The 22,841-nt window shown below is 40.1% G+C and overlaps 1 protein-coding gene across 1 annotated transcript in view; it reads right to left on the bottom strand.

Annotated features, from left to right (window-relative positions):
- LOC115376148 (receptor-type tyrosine-protein phosphatase delta) overlaps positions 1-22,841 on the bottom strand; it is a 410,683-nt gene that overhangs the window by 37,830 nt on the left and 350,012 nt on the right. The window contains exons 13-28 of the mRNA XM_030075622.1: positions 20,260-20,448; positions 19,002-19,010; positions 18,220-18,237; positions 16,060-16,170; positions 14,660-14,671; positions 11,837-12,106; positions 10,114-10,695; positions 9,466-9,611; positions 9,135-9,279; positions 7,017-7,322; positions 5,863-6,056; positions 5,396-5,422; positions 3,724-3,841; positions 1,906-2,493; positions 1,303-1,403; positions 837-1,093 (exon numbers count right to left, since the gene is read on the bottom strand). Of these exons, the coding sequence (XP_029931482.1) occupies positions 837-1,093; positions 1,303-1,403; positions 1,906-2,493; positions 3,724-3,841; positions 5,396-5,422; positions 5,863-6,056; positions 7,017-7,322; positions 9,135-9,279; positions 9,466-9,611; positions 10,114-10,695; positions 11,837-12,106; positions 14,660-14,671; positions 16,060-16,170; positions 18,220-18,237; positions 19,002-19,010; positions 20,260-20,448 (3,073 nt within the window). The remainder of the gene's footprint in view (positions 1-836; positions 1,094-1,302; positions 1,404-1,905; positions 2,494-3,723; positions 3,842-5,395; positions 5,423-5,862; positions 6,057-7,016; positions 7,323-9,134; positions 9,280-9,465; positions 9,612-10,113; positions 10,696-11,836; positions 12,107-14,659; positions 14,672-16,059; positions 16,171-18,219; positions 18,238-19,001; positions 19,011-20,259; positions 20,449-22,841) is intronic.

Here is a 22,841-nt window from a genome sequence, read left to right as displayed (position 1 = left end):
ATTAGGACTATTTTTCTCCATGTTTTCAATATAATTGAGGCATGTTCAGAGAAGTCAGGCACCACAGTTACACCTCACTGGGCCCCCCATGGACTAATTAGTAGCCCTCTGTGCACGCAGAAAAGATATGGAATTAGAGGGATTTTCATCCCTCCATCAGGGCGGCAAGAGAGATAATGGCCTCTGCCAGAGTTTTTTGGGCTTCCTGGCTGGGCACAGCGCTAGCTAGTGTTAGCCAGGAAGGCAGTGTGGCAGGCTAATGGGAAACTAATTAGCTTAAGCTCTGGCTTGGGAGAGAGTGGGCCAAGTGCATCCAGCAAGATCAAAAACCCAAGATGGGTTTGAAGCGACAGTCTACAATCGGATGTGCTCCTTGGCCTTCTGACAACCCTGGGCTTTGTTGAAAGGCTGTGAGAGACTTTATAGGGCTTAGAGGAGCGGGCTTAAATGAGTTGGGCTGCCGCAACATGTAATGACTGGGCTGAACTGGATATTATACTGAAATGTAAGAGTGAATATAAACTGCCCTCAGTTCTGGAAGGATTTATTGCCGATAAGTTTCTGCTGTCATGCTAAGTTTGTTTGTTGCCATTCAAAATGCATTGAGAAGACATAACATGAGATAAACCACTAATATGATCTTATGCAATGGCCTGAGAGAGCTTTAGCTGTACCATACAGATTATAAGTCATTACAAGTTACACAGAGCAGAACAGATCCACCAACGGGCCATATTAACAAAGTCAAATCATATTAAGGCTCAACAGCTGGCTCCATGATAAAAGTTGGCAGTACTCAATTAGAAATGAGCTCTTGTTTTACTGTGCGTACTCACCTGACTTTCTCAGATGTCTGCACCGACGGTAGCTCCACAGTCACCATACCGTCAGAGTTGGTCTTGCCGATCAGGTAGGGTTTTGTGCGTAGAATGTCTGGGGCCGTCATGGTGGACACGCGGTGCTGGAGGCCTCCGGCGCTGTTCCCACGGTTGGTCAAGAGGAAGGAATACTGTGTCTCAGGCTGAAGACCTGTGATGAGCTTCTGGGTGAGCTTGCCATCCACTTCCACACTCTGCCCATTGTCGTAGAGAATCTGTGTATAGAAGAGACAGTGTTGACATTTAGCATGTACACTGGGAACAAGTTGATGTTTTAACGTGGTTACTGGTTGCGTATTTTTAATTCAATGAGTTTTCTGTATGTGGTGTGCTTTTGACATTTTTACCTATACCCTCTTGGGTAACTTTGCCAGTAATAAAATAAAACAAAATATGTGCTCATATATCTAGACACAGTACTCACAGTGAAGGGCTGAGCTGGGTTGTAGTTGTCTGGGATTTCCCAGGTGAGCAACACTGATGTCTTCATGGCAGCTTTCACGTGAAAATTTTTTGCAAACACTGCTAAAAGAAAGGGGGAGTGGATGATTTAGACACAAAAAAACATCTCCATCAACCTACCACCAACAGGTCTTACACCAGTGCTTACCTGAGCATGTTTCCCTTCAAAACCAGCCTGAAATCAGCACTATTGTGAACTTAAATCACCCCCGCCTTACCTTCTTACCAACACCGCCGCTTAAAATTAATGACTGACCTTTGCTTGACTGACAACACAACGAAGGACACACATACTTACTCAATGTGTTTGAGTTTTTTTTTTCTTTTCTTTTTTTTTTGCTTTTTTAAATCGTTCTTAGGTTAGGGAGACTAAGGGTAGAACAAACAGATGCTTTATAGCAAGACGTCTGGTTGATGCCATATTCTTTCAACTTCTGCCATTTTAGGCTTGCAGAGGAAGCTGCTGTTGTTGGGAAGGATTGTGGAGGAAGAAGGTGATTTTTTTTTTTTTTTTTTTTTTTTTGTTTAAAGAGGAGGGCAAAGAGGGTTCAGGGAATGGTCCTACCTTGATCCAAAGGCTGTGTCCTGAATTGGACACTTGGGCTATAGGGGCCAGAGCCCTTGCTGGTGAAGGCGCACATTTTAATATCATAAGTGGTATCTGCCTTAAGGCCATCCAAGATGACTGTTGATTCTGGGGCAGTGATGAAGAGTTCAGAGGGGCTGCGTGGGCTGTTGATGTCCTTGTACTGCAGAGCGTATTTCACAATTTGGCCATTACGCTCTGCCAGCAAAACGGGTTTCCAGCTAACCTGAATGGTGGTGGTCGTGGCACCCTCTGCAGTAATGCTCTGAGGGTATCCACTCGGGACATCTTCATTTGTGGTGACCTCTTTGACTGTCTCCTCGCCAAAGCCCACCTTGTTGCGGGCTGAGAGGCGGAAAGTGTATGAGGCTCCCTTATGGATCTCTTTGGTAGTGTAGTGGTTCTCACGCTCAGGGAACTCAATGACAGTCAGTGGATCCACATCTTTGCGGCCAAAACGGAGACGATAGCCTTGCAGGGGCCCATGGGTTAATGCTGGGGGATGCCACTGGAGGAGGGCTGTGCCCATGTTGGTAGTACTGACCATGAGTCGAGGCTTATCAGGAACTGAGACAATACCAATGGAGAAAGGAACAAATTGTTATCAATATGAAGAACAGTCTTGTCATGCTATCCAAAATGGAATATTGTAGACTAATTATAACATAGTAAGGGCAATTTCAGTTTCATGTATGCACATGACAACATTTCAACTCAGAGTTGGTTCTCATTAGACGATTGGGATTGAAGCAATATAAACATCAACTTGGGAGCAGGGTGGTACTCAGAGATTACTCCTCTTTGATGAATAATTCTTTGAAAACAGTATCATTTTGACCCAGTGTCAAAGGAATATCTATACAGGCTAGGAAAATTATCGCTGACCTGTTACATGTCCTGTATTGAGAATACAAACTGCTCCCATTGGGTAGATGATACAGGGTTCCAGTTAAGTACAGAAAAAAATGCCTGAATAGGTATACAAACCTCTTTCATGCCTCTATCAGTTAACTCAGGACATAAGGAGGGTGTGAAATGAGGGACTATGTTACACATGTTTTAATACATTTTTTTGTCTGCACTAGTCTGCACTAAGCACTTATGTCTGTTTCTACAGTATAATTATATGTATATTTTTTTATGTGGCAGCCTTTATGTCCAAGACAAATTTTTCTAGGGACAAATAAGGTAATCTTGAATTACACCCAATGCCATAGATTTCTATAATCATTTCTAAGAACTAGCTCTCTGTCTGTTTGCCTTTGTTCTTCTATCTAATCTTTCTTTTTCACATCTCTTTTCGATCTCAAACACTGTATCTCAAGGCCTTGTAGACAGGTGCAGCATGAAAGACTTTTGAGACAAATTAAGGGGGAAAAAAATCTCAATTACATGTTGCACAAATACACACAGAAGTGCTTCTGAATTGCCGTTAGGCTTCTGTGGCATAGCTCTCTCAAAGGAGGCGAGTGACAGAGCTGAACAGGCTCCTGCTTCCCTTTATTTTTTCAGTCTTTTTCTTTTCTTTCCTCCACTTCATGATCCATTATTTTTAACCCCTGTGAGCATTCCACTGTCATAACAGTGGGTAAGAGGCATTCCAATAATTGAGGCAGCAATTAGCCACATTCACACTTTCATGCCCGCCGGGAAGAATGTTTGCCTAATGTTTTTTTTCCCCCCTTTTCTCTACTGGGATTTCACAGTTTTAGACAGCAGAAATGCATTTTTTGGATGATCACATAGTACATTTGCAGAGGGTCATGGGAGATTTGTCAGTGGTGACAGTTCCGTTACCTGCGCCAGTGGTGGTGATCAGTTTGGGCTTGCTACGTGCCCCGTCGCCTTTTGTGGTATAAGCTGCCACAGCGACCGAATATGTGGTCTCTGCCTGCAGCTCTGTGATGATCATTTCCTGTGAAAGAGCGGGAATTTAGTTGCATGACGCTTTGCAGCTATATAAGGGGAATGGGTATGAGTTGGACACCATGTCAGCATATACATCACAAGGGGCAAAAAAGACATGCTCTCAGCATGCACAATTAATTGGCACACAGTGCAGGATAAGCGGATAGAGCTGATCAGGTTTGGTTATTTAATAATAGTTAGCACATTATGCACTCTTGGTTTCAAACAAGTTGGCTTCCAGCTATTATCACAGTAATACAGTTGAAGCTTTAGGGTTAGTGTCTGGCATTTGGTGGTGATGTTAAGTTTGTATTCCCTGAGAACAGTGTTAGTTAAGGCAGTATGGGGCTGATTTATTAAGCATCTGCAGCGCTTTTTCATGCACAAATGAGACAAATAGTGTCCATCCAAGATGCTGCACTGGACCTTTGTGCTATTGAAATGAGAGAAAGCACCACTACAAAAACTGCTTGAGGACTAATGTATCTGTATTTTAGTGTGTCCAGATATAGGACCACAAAAATATGTGAAGAGTGAGTAGAAATTTCTATAAAGATGCTTTATTATGATTGGTGGCTGGTGTGGCAAAGGAAGTTACACCTGTTATTTAACACCTTTGAAAAGAAAAAAGCAGTCTTAACTCCTTTACGACATCCATGACCATGGTCAATGCGACCTGGCACATATAATCTCATCAGCTCGTATTAACTGTAACTTCTGTATGGATCTTGGCAGCATTGAGATCAGATCTCAGCTTTGTGTGGACATCTGCATATTCCGAGCAATCCTCATATTGCAAGCACTGTCAATAATTTACCACACAAAAAATGCCTTTTAGTTCAGATGACTGCATATCTCGAAGCTGAAGGCTTATAAAGTTGGAAAAGCGTTTCCTCTTATCAAAGTTATTCAGCCAAAGTGTCTGAGTAGAGGCAATGAGCTCCCACCAGTGTTGGCTGCTTTCTCAGGACAATTTCCCTCTCCACTTGGACCATAAGAGCACTGAGGAATAACCTATGATTTGTAGATAAAGCATTCGCCTGCACTGTGTTGTCCACAACAGCAACTGCCTATTGCGAGTTCTACTGCTGAAAATGCCTCAAAATAATAACAAAAGCTTGTCTCGTGAACAAGGACATGTTTCTGTATCATTATATCTTTATCAAAGCTGCTGTCTCTTGGTACTAAAAGCCATGATTGCTTTTCAGACCAGCGCCTCTTCCAGCTGCAGGTATTAGCAGCAATGCATTCAAATTAGCTCAACTGTGGATGTGCTCATTTACATTATCAGTCTTGGTAAATCACCTGCTTAATTGAGAAATTGTGGGGACGGAAAATTTAGTGGCCTTGGCTGTCATTTGTGGCATGCTTAATGAATCAACTCGAGCCTTTAGTTTTAGGATAACCATCCTAAGAAGGTGAAATGAAGCTCAATCCAGTGTTCAAAAGCTGGTCATGAACTGACAATCCAGAACAAAAAAGGAAAAAAAAACATGCACTTGTTGCAGAGGATGGAAATTGAAAGGGGAGTGGAACGCTGTCAAAATTAATAGCTACTCACATGTTCAGTTGAATCATCATATTCCCACTGATTACGACGATACAAAGAATATGGAAACAGAAGGGGAAAAAAAGCAGTTACAATCTACACCTTGGAATGAACATATCAAGTCAATTTCTCTGATGTTAGAGTTAATCAAAATATTGGTCACAGTAAGCATATGTACCTGGTGGTATGCGGACAAATGTGCATTGTACGTGTGTATCCAGTTGTGACTGGTGACGAAATAGTTAGATAGTCACTGGCATAACTGATGATTCATGCATTTGTTTTCACTTACCTCTAACCTAACTTCAAGTGTGTGTTTTAACAAAAAAGCACTGCAATTATGAAATAGCTATCTTTATCCCCACTCGAAGTGAATGACTCTGCTATGGAACATGTGCAGACTCTTGAGGTGAGAGAAAAAGGGAGAGTGATACTATGTGTGTGAGAGATGAGGTGGCTGGCTGAGGAGGGTGCTTTACCTGGGCATCATCGATCAGGATGTCCTTGATGACTGGCTGTCCTGTGGGCTCCCCATTAACCATCCTGACATAGTGCACCTGGTACCCTCGGATCTGACCGTGCTGCTTGGTAGGCATCGGTGAGCGCCAGATCACTTTAATTGATGAGGAGTTGACAGCCTCCACCTCAACTTTACGAGGTGGCCCGCTGGGAACTGGAGGAACACCATGGGATAAGAGGAAGAAAAGGTCAAAATTATAGAGAACCCCTCCACCCTCCTTTGTTAAATCCTGCCCAAAGCCATCGTGGAAAATGCTGCAGTGACAAAAAAAAATTACAAAAGTGCAGCAAACTGCAACAAGTACTGTATGACATCAATATTTCAACAATGGCAAGGAAAAAAAAAAAAAAAACAACGGCAAAAACAGGTCTGACAACTGACCTAATCTTGAAACATTAAAAATGGGTAGAGTGGATTTTAAAAACATGGAATAAAAATGTGTTTTGTCAAAATAGAAAAGTGGAGCCATAGTGGGGGCTTCAAGTGCTTCAAGTGATTGAAGCACTACAAGAATTTTGGCTATGGAGCGAGGAAAAATGAATAAAAAAAATGATTAGATTACATGAGGGGAAAAATATCAAAAAATGGCCTTCAATAAAATTCCTTCCACCTTGTGTTATTCCCACTGTCCAGAACTTGTTCCTTTGTCAAGTTCCTAAAAAGTGAAACAGTTACGTTTTTTTTTTTTTTTTTTTTTTTTTTTTTTTTTAAATGCATTTCAAAAACACTGAAGTGAACATTTTTAAAAGTTAAAAAAAAAAAAAAAAATCACGAAAAAGACAGATGGGACTGGAAGTTGGAGGCCTGCAGTTCAAAATGCCATACCATGTGTTGAAATTGAGAGGGGAAAAAACAACCACCCTCCCCCAAAAATAGGCTTTCACAAAGTTAGTCGTAGATTTTTTTTTTTTTTTTTTTGGGATGAAAAATACAAAGTCCAAGTTAGTAAAACTGGGCTAAAAGTATGAAGTGGCATCAGTCGTATTAGAAGCAGGTGGAGGGGGTAGAAAAGAAGAGGGAATTGTAGATAAAAAGTGAGGCTATTAGTATTGGGGGTAGGTTAAGAGGGTGGGCTGGATTTGCAGCTGGGGCAGTGTTTTATCGAACACATACCATCTTCCTCTGTGCGGATGAGCTGTGGCAAGCTTTCTGGTCCTGCTCCGACATCTGTATGAGCAGTGACCGTCACACTGTACTCCGTCCATTTTTCCAAGTTTTCCAAAAGGTACTGGGAGTTTTCCGGAGGGATGTCGGAGATTTGGCGAGTGGTAGTGTCCTCCCCTTCGGTTGCGGTATACTGCACGGTGTATTTCGTTATGATCCCATTTTGTAATTCCGTCGGGGGTGGCCGCCAACTTACCAGGATGTTGGTGGAGCTGGGGCTATAGCACTTGACATCCTGAGGTGGGCCCGAGGGCTCTGATAGGTGGATTGGATTTGGAGTTGGGGTAGGGTTTTTTGTTTGATCAGGCCGTTCATTGGGTTGTATTTTGTTTTGAGGGAGTTTCAGTTTTCATTTTGATTGGGGTGACGATGGTAGAAATGAGCAAACAAAAAACAAAAAAAAGAAAGAGGGAAATAAAAATGACACAAAATGAGGACAAAGCACAAGGACTTATATGGGTAACTAAATGATATTTTAAGTCAATGAAACATCACAAATGAAGAGAAAACAAAAGGCAAAGACCAACACAAAATTGTACACACTGATGGCGTATGGAGGTGGTTTGATTTGAGAGAGTAGAGCTTTTTATGTAACCTACCTTAGTAAAACAAAAAAACAAACAAAAACAAAAGAAACAAACAAAAAATAAAATAAAAAAATAAAATAAAATAAAAATAGGAGGAAATAAAAAATTTTACATATCCTACTATATTATTAGTCTAGATACTTTAATTCCATAGATTTGATAAATAAAACAAAATATATCTGATAAATAATAAATATATCTGAATGTATTTCGGAAATATGATAAATAAATAAGGTAATAACTATAACAAATTTGGCAAGCAGTTACCATCAATCCAAAAACATAAAGGTTGATGCTTTAAGTAGTTCAAAGTAGAAAATGTTGTATTTGTCACCAACCTTTCCGAAGCCTGTTGGTTTGTGGTAAAAGCCTGATTGTACAACAGAGAACTTCCCAAGGAGACATGACTGATTTATTAGATTCTGATAACGTTAGCATGCACTTTTTTTTTCTTTCTCTTTTTTAATGTACTTCATCATTTACCTCTGGAAATACATCTGGGCAGAGTTTGAACTTTTGAACTTTTATACCTACCTTCTCTCTGCCCTTGTCTTTCAGAGACCTCAGATTTACCTCAGATGTGCACATTTTTTCAAATCTGATTTTAAGTTTTCCTCTGAATGGAGATTAAAACATGATTATCTGTACTTTATGATTATTATTTTTTCTTTTGTATTTTTTTTTTAAATCCATATGTTACTCCAATTATGCATTTTCCATCTGTTTCATAAACCTGAGGCCTTTTGCTGAGGATGTCCCTATCTATAGAGACAACACTTGCTTTGAGCTTTCTACGATATCTGTATTCCACAACTTTCTTTACTACTGTTTGACTTGAGGATGAACGTCAATGCCCATTCATCATGAAGATGGGAATAACCCTTTAACCTCCAAAATAAGTGATTATAGGCAGCATTTAGCTACATAGAAAGCTCAGTCTCAATATACTCTTCTCTCCTGGGACTAACCTGCAATGTCAAGAGACAAGGTTTCCTATAGGCCAACCATGCCTTTTTGTTAATAAATAGAGAGACAGTTGGATAAAGAGGATACGGGCATTCATATGAATAATTCAAGGATGTATTATTCGCTTGAGTCAAGCATGTTTTTGCACAACAAAGGTGGAGAGGAGGAGTAGATTCTGTAACCTTGCCTCCTGACTTCACAAGAAAGCCTGGCTGTACACTGTCCATGCAAGCTTTTCAAAGTGAATAGTGCATGGTCAGGTAGACTTCAAAACATTTATTTAAATAATTTATCATGTTGAAATTTGTTGTATTTTCAAATGCATTAATTCCTTTTTTTTTTTTTTTAAGTTAACTGCATTTAAGACCCAAAATCGTCCTAATGTGTTCATTCCCGTCTTTTGATTCTTCAGCACATAACAAATTAGGAATGCATTTGAAAATAGTTTTTTCTCCCCAAATAATCTAAGTTGTGTTTATCTGTATCTGTTAGTTAGATATGGAAGAGGACCTACGTGTTTGTGGAGTTTCAGCGGAGATCTCATTGGTGTAAGCGCCGACTCCATGTTTACTACGGGCAGCTAGCTGGAAAGTATAAGTAGTGAAGGGCTTCAAGTCCTTCAGTAGGTATGTGGTGGTTGGCTCGAAGCTGATGCGTTTCTGTAAAGAAAATTGTTTTATTACAAATTTAATAGCAGAGAGTACCAGGTAACTTCAAATAATACTACAAATAGAGTCCAAATTGAGTGCAAAAAGCTGCTAAATGTCATCTGTGCCTCTTAATTACTGTTCATCATGTGTCTGAAAATTACTAAAAAAAACTGCTTAATGTAAGGAAACAGTTACCTCTTCTTTCTCATCCCTCTTCCTGTACAAAAGTTCATATCCTGTGATTTGATTGTCCTGTCCAGTCTGTGCTGGGGCAATCCATGAAAGTAATATGCTTGTTTCTGATTTGGCTTCTCCTTTGAAGTCGGTTGGTTGAGAGGGAACTGGAAGTGAAATGCAGAGATGAATTCATTACTCGATATCTTGTACTATTCATTATCATTAGTCATACTTCCACAGATGCCACTTTATGCCTAGAGTTATTTCTAGTACGGCCGCATTGTGTTTCAAGAGAGACAGTCATTTCAACTATAACGGTAAAGCCAAATACAGACAAAGATTACAGGCTTTCTTCATGCTGATGAAATGTCTAAATTTTCCATAAGAAGTAAACAACATTGTTGTTACTGAATGTCTTGTCTTCGTTATGCTTCTCTAATGAAAAACTGATCATTTTCATCTTTCAGGAAGCCAAATAGTGTGGCCACTGAAAGTCTAGAGATATCACAAGTTTGTTTACAGCTGTGGTTTACAATTCTAACTTCCTAATGAAGATGAGTGGCTGGAGAAAAGTTTCTTATAAACAAGGCAGACAGAACACTTTGTTCAACCCAAACAAACTCGAATGAGTTTCACTTTTGGACCACAAAAACAAACAGTTCTCACCTCCTGTCTTAGCGATGATCTGAAGGTCTGGAGAGAGAGGTCCATCACCCACTGAGGTGTATGCCAAAACCTTGATATAGTAGGTCTTATTGGGGATGAGTCCCTGGATAGTAAGGAAGTTAGACCCCCGAACAATCTGCTTCTCCCAGAGGTTGACATGTTGGTTGGAATCCATGGTGTAGTAGACTCTGTAGCCCATTATCTGCCCGTTGGCCTCCTCTGGCTCATCCCAGTGGATGACTGCTGTGGTGGCGCTCAGCATACGACCCCTGACCTGCCTGGGTGCCGTGCTGGGTGCCTGCTCCGCCGTTTTGGCCTCGATGCTCTCGCTGGGTGGCCCGCGCCCAATGTTGTTCACCGCCACCACCCGAAACTCGTAGTCAGAGTACGGGCTGAGGCCACCCACACTGTAGCGAGTGGTGGCAACACCATCAATCTCCTTGTACGAGTCCTCTGAGAACTTGGACTTATGCTGAATGATATAATAGGAAACTGGTTCAGGATTGCCAGAATCCCACGTCAATGTGATGCTGGTGGCTGTTCGTTCTGTCACCACAGGAATGCCAGGAGGCTTGGGCAACGCTGTGATGACAAAGATGAAATGAGCATCAGTAAACAATACGCAGTGCATATGCAAAACTGTAAAGCTATTCATTTCTTCTTAAGGGTAATACATGATTTATTTTAACTTATTAAGGCTAAATTACACAGATGATGTTAATGCACCAATCCATGCTTCTTGACAATGACAATTTATAGATTCATTAGAATCGTAAGATGTAGACTGATTCTTAAGTGGCTTTATTAAGTCTTAATATTGTTTCACTTTCCTGTTATACATGGCATTAGTGCAAAGTTGCTGCATATGAACTACCTGTGAGATTAAAGGCTCGGATGCCCCCCAGTTAAACAGCCGACAATGCTCTGCACTGCTGTTAATCTGGGGTTTTCCCAGTGTTTATTTCTTTAATAATTTAGCAGGTAAATTTATTGCTTTAATTCCCCCACATCAGTGGCACATGGCAAAAGATATCAGGGCCATAGATTGTCTTTATATGCCACCTGAACTGTGCTTCTGGGAGAGCTTGCTGCAAGCCTGTGTTATATTGTGACTAATATCTCTATGTTATGTCTAGGAAAAACAAAGAGCTGAGTGCATGTGCACAATTCTGTCTCTTGTGTGCGCATGCACATGGAGACACCAATCTGGGATATCTTTCTGGTATGCTGCAGTGTAGATATGATTACACTCAGATAAGTACCATGCCTACAGAGGACACCAAACAGTACTCACTGCATTTCACAGCCCCCTCACACCCCCTCCTTCCACCTCTTACTAACAGAAATGGTGAGCTGTGGCTCTGTAGCTCTCCAGCTGGGAGATAAGCACTTCACTATATTCTCAATCTGGCATCTAAAGTACTGAGGCTGGTGCCAGGGCTTGTCTAAAGCTTTAAAGAATCCTCTACAGATGACTTATCGTGGCAGGGAGAGGTAAATAACTTTCTTTAAAGCAGTGCCAGCACTCTACGCTTGGATAGTTTCCTCTTAACATATAGTGACAGTAAATTGAAAAAAAAAAAAAATGACTACACACAGAGTTTGAAACATATTTTAAATTGCTATATGTGAACTGGTATGCGGTTTTTCAGCTAGCCTGAACATTGCACATGTGCACACTAAACTTGTGATTGTTTGATTCATAAATATGAAGCAGCCTGACCTTTTACTGTTATCTGTGCCACCGCCTCTATCACCCCCAGAGTTGACATGGCCACACAGGTGTAGTTGGCAGACTGGCGGACATCTGTGAGCTCCAAGACGTTCCGTCCAATGGGCATGTCATCCTCAGGTGTAAGGTCCTCAGCACCCAGCATCCACTTGACATAGGGCATGGGAGAGCCCACTGCCACACATGTGATATTGACACTGCCCCCTGGCATGATCTCATTGTCTGTGGGCGGGATGGAGAATCGTGGCGGCACTCGACGTACTGCAAAAGACAAGGAATGGCATCAAAAACCGGTGGCAAATTAAACTGTCAAGAGTTTTTATTTTAATCAATTATTGCTAAAAAACACTTATACAGTGTATAACAAGTACTACTATTTAAAAAAAGAGATATAAATGTTGAGTCTTAACTAATGAAATCTGTACATTGATACTTTGTGATTGTTTGATGGAAGGGTAAAAAATACATTTAAACACATTTGGTCTGAGACTTACACATTTCAACGGTGAATGAGTTCACACCAACACGAGCACCATGCACAAAATACTGTATTACCATTGGTACAGATAAGTAGGACAGCACAAAGTCAACAGCACTCCAGAGTTGTATGCAAAGAAACATCTTTTATGCTGCATACTTCCAACTGATGTGAAATAATGTGCCGCATCACATTGTCACATCACATATACATAGATACCCCTGAGCAGGGACACACCGACAATGTGGAACAGTGCTTTTTTTTTTTGGCCTTGACAGGATCAGTCCGAAAGTGGATACACATACCAAAGTAATTATTTTCAAAGATGAAACGGAGAGGCAAAAATTTCAAAAGAAAATGTGTAGTTTCAAGTAAACCAAAATGTAATACATCCATAATGCACATGTACAGATTCGAGGCCTATTTGTGAGGAGTGAGGGTCTCTTGTCATGCACACAAGAACAATAGCTGACTTTGCGAGACAACCATGTTACAGAGTCAGAGGGAGGAGGGCTGCAGGGGCAAAATAAATTGTAACACAGGCACAAGAACAAAACAGGTATCACACAGTGTAAATGGAAGGGTTAGACTGGCAGTGTAAGGTTATTATAAAAATGGCTATTATAAGCCAGAGTTCCTGGAAGAGCACAGATATGGGAGACAGCAACATCATTTTGGCACAAAAAAGCCAATGAATGGGAGGACACAAATTAAGGATGTAGGGTTTTATTTTTTTTATTTTTTTTGTTAGGGTTGACCATTTGGGATTTGAAATCACAAATCTTTGTGTATATATGATGAGATGATGTAGACAACTGAGGGACGAGGACATACGGAAATCTGAACCAAGTTTTGGTTTTATAGAATTTCAGGAGAGGGCTGAAATCAAAGGGATTAAGTCAGTGTTTCTGCTTTTGGTACTTGAAACGGATCCCTGTGGGTATCTGATTGGTTTCTCAAAGGCATATTGATGACTGAGGGGATTATCAGAGAACGCTGTCTCCTGTTCTGTATGGCCTGAATGAAACTAACACAATTAGGTTCTTCAGTGAACCTTAATGGCAATTCTAAGAGTCTGAATATGTCTTTTTATTGGCCCTTCACTGATCCTATGGCCACTAACATTCACCCACTCTATCCACATAAAGATTTGCATGTGATGTTGCAAGTGCAGACATTTACTTTTGAATACAACATAGCCTGGTGCTTCCTGCTGCCTGCCACTATTTCATGAAGCAAATTCTGTTCAGCAGATTGTGCCTCTCCAGAGAGGAAATCTAGGGGAACTGCTTGCATTATTAAATACAACTTTTCTCTCACTTAATATTTAATTAATATCCAATTGGATCGCGCTCCCGACAGACATAATGTTATCCTGCTCATTTGAATATCATTACATTTGTCAAGTCTTGGGGATAATGCTCCAAATACATCATTCTTTCATGACTTCCTGAGTTCAAACATCCTTACCAGAGGAAGTATATAATCTCTGAGTGTGGAGGAAAATTATTAGGCCAGGCCAGGCCATCCCAATTATTCTAAGTATGGTAAGGTCATAGCGCCTGACTCCCTTATCTAGCATTCTGGTACATAGGCTAAAAGGGTGTTTTTACAGCTTTTTGCTTGGCTTCAATACTGAACACAACAAATAATGGACTTTGCTTTGAATGTAATTTCTGGCCTAAGAAACTTCAAATCTTGTGTCTAGTGTTAAATGGCTGTACAATAACACATTCACAACTCATTATGGAGTGGCCAGACATCCATGCAGCAAAGCAGATTTTGGTTCCAGGAGCTCATAGTGATCAAGGACATCCTTCCTGCTCTGATGCTGAATGTCACGTTACAGCCAATTTTTTTCTTCTTGTTTTTCCCATTGGCCTGCCGTTATCTTGGCACTGGTCAGAGAAACCAAGCAGGAACACTGACAAGAGAAGGACTGAGGCAAGGACATGGGAACAGGGGATGACTAGCTTGAGCATTAACAGGTGACCATGCAAATAGACCATCCCAAGATGCAAATATTTCCCCTCCCACCCCACCTCAGGGATGCAAACATGCACCACTTTATTGGACAGTCAAGCATTCTGGCAAGAGCCAGGGGCATTCTCAATGGGAACATGAACACCGAATGCGCAGCAACGGTGCATGGCTATCAACAATAGCAATTATATCAATAGAAGTAAAGAATGAGCAAAAAGAAAGGCCATGGAAATGCAGCTGCAATCAATTCATTTGAATTCTTCAAGATGTGATGGTATATTTTCTGTAGCAAAGAAATTAACTTTCATTATTTCTGTTTTGTGACGTGGTTAAAAAGTAAAAAACACACCAACCTTCTCGTAGCTCTGAGGGATGTAGGGGTTTTGATGCAGAACAAAATGAAATGAGGAAAGGAGAAAAAACAAGGGAAACACAGAGAGAGTAAAAAGGCCATGTTCAAATGCTACTTGAAAACAATTCGAAGGACCTTCTGTCTCACACGTGCAGGGAGCCCTTTGCATCTCCCTGGCACCCTGGTTACTGCAGCAAAAGTCTGACCTATCAGCACTTGAGCATTTTTACTGAGAAACAATATTTACTGTTGAAACACCAATCCCGTTCCAGCCATGTGGTTAGCGTACATTTGTTTAAGGTTGTATATATTTACGGCTTATTACCAACTTAACTAGATTATTATGATATTTTGTTTCAATGTACGTAGTAGAAATTATTGGTAACTGGATATTAATGATGACTACAAATGCTAACCATAAGACTGAACAGCATTGCAAAGTTTATTTACAATAACTAGATATTAACTAAACATAAAATATCTAGATGTATATTTATGGGCATTGAATAAAAACAATTTATCATTGGGAGAATAACAGTGGAAGCACTATCACATAAACCCTTTACTGCAGTAAAGCTGCGAGTAAAAGTGCAGAGAAATAACAACAATTATTCCAATGAGACTAACACTCACAGTGAAGCAGTGAGAGGTCACAGACACTGGAATAAATATTGTTACCAGAAACAAACCATTGCTGCTATTCCACCAAGATACTCTCCACTAAACTGTTTATCCTGAATTCATCATGTGTTTATTTCTAAAAAAAAAACCTTATTATGAGCAGAAAATAAGTTATGGTGATTTATTAAAGTTTTTACTAACTGCACTTTTGGATCTGGCATAGGATGACAAAATACTTGAGTGTGAATAAATTTATGCGGATTTCAACAATTCATTTTTAGATTTTGTTGGCAGAAACAGATGACGATTGAAAATGTCCTTCCAATGTTGCTTAAACAGACCAAAAAAATAAAACACAACAAAACAAAAAAACAAAAGTAAATATCAGATAGGATCTGTTCACTGCTAGGGAAAAAGTTGGGACTTGTGGAGGAGGGCAGTCCATCCTTTGCCCCTCTGACAGTCGGGTATGATAGGCAATTAGTAGGTAAACACAGCAAGCGGTCAAGTCATCGGAGTTAGACTTAGGATCATAAAGAGAAAGGACCAGCAGCACATAACAGAGCACATAGGTTAAAATCAGTGCAGGTAAGTCAAGTGCAAAAAAAACAAACATACTTACAATAGCTTCAGGGATTATGGACAGTTGAGACTTTTTTTTTTTACTCTCATCTCACCATCGTTTATTGTGATCACAATATTTAAAGAAGAAACAAGAATTTTAACGAGAGGAACAATACATTGCCTCATATGTCGGTGTTGTTCATAATTGTTTCCTACCTCTGACGTATAGATTTGCCGGGGCAGAGTAGCGGGTTCCATCGTTGTTGGTTGCCACACACTCATACTTCCCCTGGTCAGACTCTTCGCTCTGCTCTATCTGGAGGGCTCCTGGTTGGGAATAACAAACGGGCAGCAGAATGCAGTTGGTTAAAATTCTGCCGTTCGTGTGAAGTTCACAAGCAAAAAGAAAAAGGTCTTGCTTGACTTCAGAGGGGCCGACATCAGTCCCCTCATTTCTAGTTTTGCTTTGTCGATTCAAGCTTCAGTAGTTGGACAGTTTTAAGGAAGTTGCATGGGTAAGGAAACCACGTCCCAAGAACTCCATGAAATCAAAAAATACTAAACTATATCTCTTAGTGAACTGCCACTTTACTGCTAAAGAAATCACATATTTACATATCCGCTACTTTTGACCATGGTAGGTACAACATGAGTGGATAATCTCTGTCATTTTTGTCAGTTTTTCCCCCATCATTATCACAGCCTGATGCATCAACTGAGGCTAAATGAAGCCTTTGTTAAGCTATTATAGGCTGGGGATAGCTGCAAATGATACCCATGCAATACAAGCACACTGTCCCTGTTAACAGGCCTAAAGTAATAATAAGGGGAAAAAAAACATGTCAACCAAGAGAAATTCTTAAGTTAATTTTTGCCTATTATTCTTTACCTTGTTGATGACTTCTGCAGAGAAAAAAGCCTGAATACATATTACAGGGTCTAAAAAGGCACTCATCTTAATGCCAATGTCAAAAAAAGTCATAATTTCACTTTGAGTAATAGGGGCGAGCCCTTCAATATACAACATGTCACTGGACTGGTCAATATGGGGATGAGTGATACTGCTTCAGGGAAGCATGGATCAAACAAAAGAGGTTTACAGTATAAGAAAGCAGCATAACAAGGGAGGACAATTGAAAAAAAGAAATTTAGGTATGAATTTTAGCATATTCAATCACAGATCAAGTATAATATTCATCTAACAGAATAATTTGGCACTTCATCTACATGAAGTTATTTTCAAAAAATGCAGCACACACAAAAAATTGAAAAATGCTGCTCATATATGTGGAAAAATATTAATTAAAGTATTGAATAAGGCAAAACCAACATATAACCCTCTGTAACAAAAGTTTTGACATGCAAATCTTCCCGAATAGCAAGAAATGTATGTCGGCACAACTTACAACCTTCTGACAACCCTTAGCTGAAAAATAAAATGCAATTGTATTAGAAGACAAAATTCAAAATATTGGCCTGAGCCGACAAGAAGGTAACCAACCACTGCTTTAGCTTGTGAAAGCTACAAAAGACACCCATAAAAATCCACCAATGGGATCAGCAGTGTGGTGTCACATGACCCGTGGAAAAATGGCTTTATGCATCAACAACTCTCCAACTCCATGTCACACGGCAAAAATGAGCCAATCAGGTCCTCGCCAGACTCTACTGTTTGCCTTCCCCCAAACCCTGAAGAAAAAAAAGTCAAAAAGTAAAATAGTCTTCAAACCCAAGAAAAGTAAGAAAAATAGGTGAAAGAGAAAAAAGCACCGTAGAAACTTTATCAAAAAAGTAGTTGTTTGGGCTTTTTTGTAGAAGGTACAGGAGAGGAAAGCAAATAGAAGAAATGAAAAAAATAGTTTGCAAAGATAGAAAGAATTCTTTGGGAGAAAAAAGCAGAGGAGAGGCAATGTTGTCTTCAGCATGCCTGCGTGATTCCACAGCATCTGTGCATATTTTTAGTGCTGAACAAGAACAGCTAAGGGGGAAAAATGCTTGGTTGTTTTAGTTGGACAAAAAGAGGGACACATGATTCGCTATGGCCAAAAAGAAAACAAAAATGAACGGAAAAAATATAGTTTAAAAATAATTGTCATTGGATATGCTTATTTGAGCCAGGGCAAGCATATCACAACTGAGTTAAGGAGGCTCTTGAAACCAGAATACAAAGGAGTAAATAAAGCATAGACATAAAAATGGAATACAAATTTAGTCAACTAAACAGGACAAATAAGAAGGAAGGTCCATATGAACGAAATGGGGTTTGGACTTGATAAACAGGACAAAAATGGAGGCGATTCAAGTGAATGGATGGGTTGACAGCAAGAATGAATTTGTTTTATTTTCATTCTGTGAACGTCAGTTCAGCACTCTTACCTCTTATTGGTGTACCACCTGGGTGGATAATATGAATGCAAATAAGATTAGAAAGAAGAAGCATTAGTACGAGAAGATAGAGGCTGGGGGCTTTGGAAGAAGAATCAAATTAGATTTAACAGGGTACGTAAATAAAGGTACTAGAGGAAAGAGAAAGGACAGAGAGAAAGAGAAGGAGAACTTTTCTGTACTCTTAGCAAAAAAACAGGATTCATCATAGGAAAATCATAGGTCAGAGAGAAGAACTTGTACATTGATGTGCCACAGGGGAGGTGCCATTTGGAAGTGGCAATGGCTTCTGAAGACCATCTACTGAAGGGAGAGACTTTCAGGACTTTGCATATGAGAGGGAGAGGAGACTTGTTTAAGAGACCTGGAACCCTTTGCTTGACCTGAGCTAGGCAGAAGCTGGTCACCTCCCTAAAATTCTCGAAAATTTCCATACCTACAGTGCTGGTGTTAAAAGACTGAGTAAGTGAGTAAGTGGGTCAGTGAGTGAGTAACAAACACGTGAGGACAAGTCAGAAGTTTCTATTATCCAGGTCAGGATATGACATTTACTAAGATAAGGTTTGGTGATTATGCTCTGGATAAGGTGATAACTAAAGCTGGCAGTGGTCAGACACTTAGACACCGTGAGGTGAGGGAAGAGTGTGTGTGCCCCTAGCAGTACCCCTGCAACTAAACTAACTGTTAGTAAAATGCATGCCATGCATTTTAATAGTTGTTGGAAACATGGAAATTAGTGGGGGGTGATGTGTGCTTCAGAGCTAAGCACTTACCAAAGGATTCTGTAGATTTAAAAATACGGAGAGAAGAAAGACAGCATAAGAATATGATTATATTCCTTATGTTTAGTTAACAAGGTTTTGTTAATGCTTTATCAACTCTATGTGAATCAAAGTCGCACATTAAAAATAAGGGTTAATTCTACACAGTTCTGTTGAAAACAAGGCAAAAAAGTAAGGTTAACAAGACGATTTAACAAAGGACAGCTGTGAAATCTGTGAAGACAGGTGGTCAAACATAGAAGACTTTAAATTTAGAAGCAGTTGTGCGAATGTCAACAGGTTGCTATTAGCCGGAAAATACGGCTGCAAGCTATGATTTATGTAGCGCTACTGGAAAGTAGAATGATAAACTTTTGATATGGAGATATTCAAATGAAACTTGGAATATTCACGGGAGTAGGTATATTAGGGCATGTCACAGGCAAATAAAAACAAAGCTGAAGGCTACACAGAAAAGCAGGGGCAGTAAATTCAAAGAATCAAGGGTCAGAGGAAAGCTTTGTGGAATTTTACACACTACTGTGGCTATTTAGTGTCTGGAATGTGATTCCATTGAAAAGCTGCATTGACCTAAAGATAGCTCTAATACAAAGGAAAACTTACTTTGAAATAAATTTTAAATTAAGGATCCCTCTTTTGAAATTAAAATCTCAAAAACGCACAAAGAATGATGAATAATTTGAAGCTCTATTCACACTGTTGTTTTTCTGGACTTTTTCCTATTTTAACCAAATTGTTGAAAATCATGGGTACTCCTTTGCAAATTCTGAATGAAGCCGAATGTTGAATATTAATTGTTAAAAATTAAAAAAGACACGTAAGAAATGAAGAGAATGGATCCAAACAAAAGAACAGGAAAAAAAAATCACTGCACCAACGCAGTGGAAAATCATGAATATAAAACAGCAAAAGAAGTCATTGTAAAAAGTCACAGCAGTGAGCAATGAGGAAGTTAGGACAGAAGCCAACAAACACAGAGGGGGGCAACCCCGACAGCCCACGACAACACTGGAAGACAAGGGGAAACAGACGTACAGACAACACACACCAGGGCATACAGAGAGTAGAGGAAGTAGTAGAAACAATGCCATTACCTACAAAATTAAAGCCAAACAAGAAGTTAAAGTATGAGAGGAAGAAGAGGGTGAAAGAACGGAGGGGACTACAAGGGGAGTAGAAGATCAGAGATAGAAAAACAAGAAGGAAAACTCCCAGTTTTATAGCTGAGGTGGCGGCAGAGAAACCCTACCTGATCTGAGCTGCTTTATGCGTCCATTGTTGTTGGTGGTGTTGACAGGGAGGAAGTCCTTGAACCAGGAGATGTCTGGGTCAGGGTTGCCGCTGGCGGCACAGAGCATGGTGGCAGTGCGTGTTCGCTCCACCACTTTCAACTGTGGGCCCATGTCTATGGTGGGGAAACCAGGGGGCAGCTGGTCCTCTGCAAATAAAGAGGGAGACACCATAGCAAGTTCAGACGGAGCGAGTCATTGGCCCTCCTCAAACCCAGAGATACTCAGAGGCGAGGAGGGAGAGCCATGGACCTTACTGCAGAGCAAAAGACTGAGTGAAAGAAAGAGGCAAATAGAGAGAGAATTGTAGAGGAGGTATCATGTAGATGTGTGTTCAAAAAGGCAAAAACAGCAGAATAGAAGAGTAGAAATAGGCACTTTCATGCTGTCATTGCTTGTCATTCTAGTGTGTCAGCAATAATTGTTTCTGTAGCCATGATGTTAAATTGTTCTTTTACCTCCCCAAGTTTGGAAGTGACAAGGACATAAAAGGAAAAAAAAAATGGAAATGGAAACCGAACACCTTTACCTTACTTAAACTCAAAAAACAGACATGACTGAATTGTGGAATGAATATGTAGTCGCATGCAATCTACAAAAAAAGGATGTTGGGAAGAAACAGCATCTTATGAATAAAACGTTACACTTGCTGTACATGTATTCAGCTGAAGTAGAGCTTTGATGCTCTTTGATGATGGCAGGTGGCTTTGCTATGTTGTATAAGCTGTCTTGTTCCTGCCTGTGCCTCGACTTACCGACTGAATAAGGGCGGGCTACCTCGTGCTGCTGTTAGAGATGTGAGAGGAGATAACTTGAATAGCTCCCCTGCTCCAAACACGTTCTTTTAGCAAAACAAAGAAAATCAAAGGCCTACAACAGCTTTGTCTGGAGCTTGAGGCTCTGAGCAGGAAGTGTACTTGGCTTGCAGCGAGAGATGTTTTTTTTTGAGAGCATGCTGAGTGGAATATTCCACAAACTATGAGAACCTCATATGCAAAATGTCTGCCTCTCCAAAATGTTAGCTAAGTGCTAATCTGCAAAACAAGACCTGCTCATTCTGAATGCCAATGAGGTTTATGCACACGTTTAAGTTTTCCTTTCCCTGTTGTGATATGGCTAATTAGTGTCTTCCGCTGCTCTCGTAAACGGCACCTTTTTGGAAATGCTTTCTTCATTAAATTTTCATGAGAACACATCAGTCTGGAAACAGCTTTGAGATGCCATATCCTGCACACAGCCAAACGACAATCATGGCCGCCTTCCAACAATGCTTTTGGGTATCTGGCAGGAGAAAATACCTCAATGGATAAATCTTCTCAGAATTAGACTGTATTACAAATGAATGACTTCAGATTGAACTGCAAAACTTTCCTCTGCAACTTAGTGTCCCTGCCTGAACTGACGTATGTTTGGACAGTGATGGAGGGGTATTGTTTGTTGTATGTTTCAACACACACTGTTACACTAGGGTATGCTATTTCTTCAGCTTTGGCAAATAGGTTTAACAAATTCTAATCCCAAATGAAAGCATACTGTACCTTCAAAGGTAGCTGTTTTTTTCTAGTTTTTGAGCTGCTGGTTGTTCAAAACAGCCAGACCTATCCATCCACATACTAAGAGTAGATTAAGACCTCAACACGGTGTGGAATATATTAAGTATGTCCATCTCTTTCAGTGGCCATTAGGGAAATGAAAATTGCCTGGAGTGTACTCTTGTTAAAAGTTTAATAGCATTTGGCACCATGTTTGCTTGTCTCATGCACCACATTAGTGTTGCATTGCTCATTAGTATCCATAATTCAACTATACGTCAATTCATTTTATTGACATGGCAGCCATGTTTACTTCACATCATTCTTAGGAGGGGAGGAAACTAGTAAGAAGAGTGCAAAGCAGATGCAAACAAGACAAAGAGTGTAGCAGCCCTGCTACTGTGCTTTCCATCCTTTGTTTTCTGCTAAGGCATGGTGCTTTCACACACTTTCAGGCTGCTGTAGCTCTCCATCAAGCTACATAAATATGTTCAAACAAATGTCTCTTGCCACACTGCAAAGGATACTTAAATAAATGTGTTATTGGCATTAAGGGTGTATGACGGTATAACCGCTATTTATTTATTGTATTACTGCAGTATCTCTATCGTGCTTTTACAGAAAGGAAAGCCATAGTTGGTGATTTGCTATTATACTATTGACTGAACAGCGTTTCGCCTAGAATCTTTTCTTGCCAGACTACATGATCTGAGGAGTGTATTTTCAGCAGCAGTGACCCCACTGATTGTCTATAGAAATACGATAGGAACACTATAAGCTGTTGTGTGTGTCTCTTTTTCTCTCTGATTGCGACAAAACATTGCTCCTCATTTTGTTCATAAAGCTGCATCTTGGCAAGAATGGGCAACGTTTAACATGACAAAACTGAAATATACACAGTAAGGAAATGTAAAATAAAATACCAAAACTAATTGTCTCCCAACCAAAAGTGAAACCTATAAATAAAATAAAGTAAAAATTTGAGATGGGCAGTGCTTAAGGCCAAATCA

Source organism: Myripristis murdjan, chromosome 18 (genome assembly GCF_902150065.1).
Source record: "Myripristis murdjan chromosome 18, fMyrMur1.1, whole genome shotgun sequence".
NCBI lineage: Eukaryota > Metazoa > Chordata > Actinopteri > Holocentriformes > Holocentridae > Myripristis > Myripristis murdjan.
This window is presented reverse-complemented; position numbering and strand designations above follow the sequence as displayed.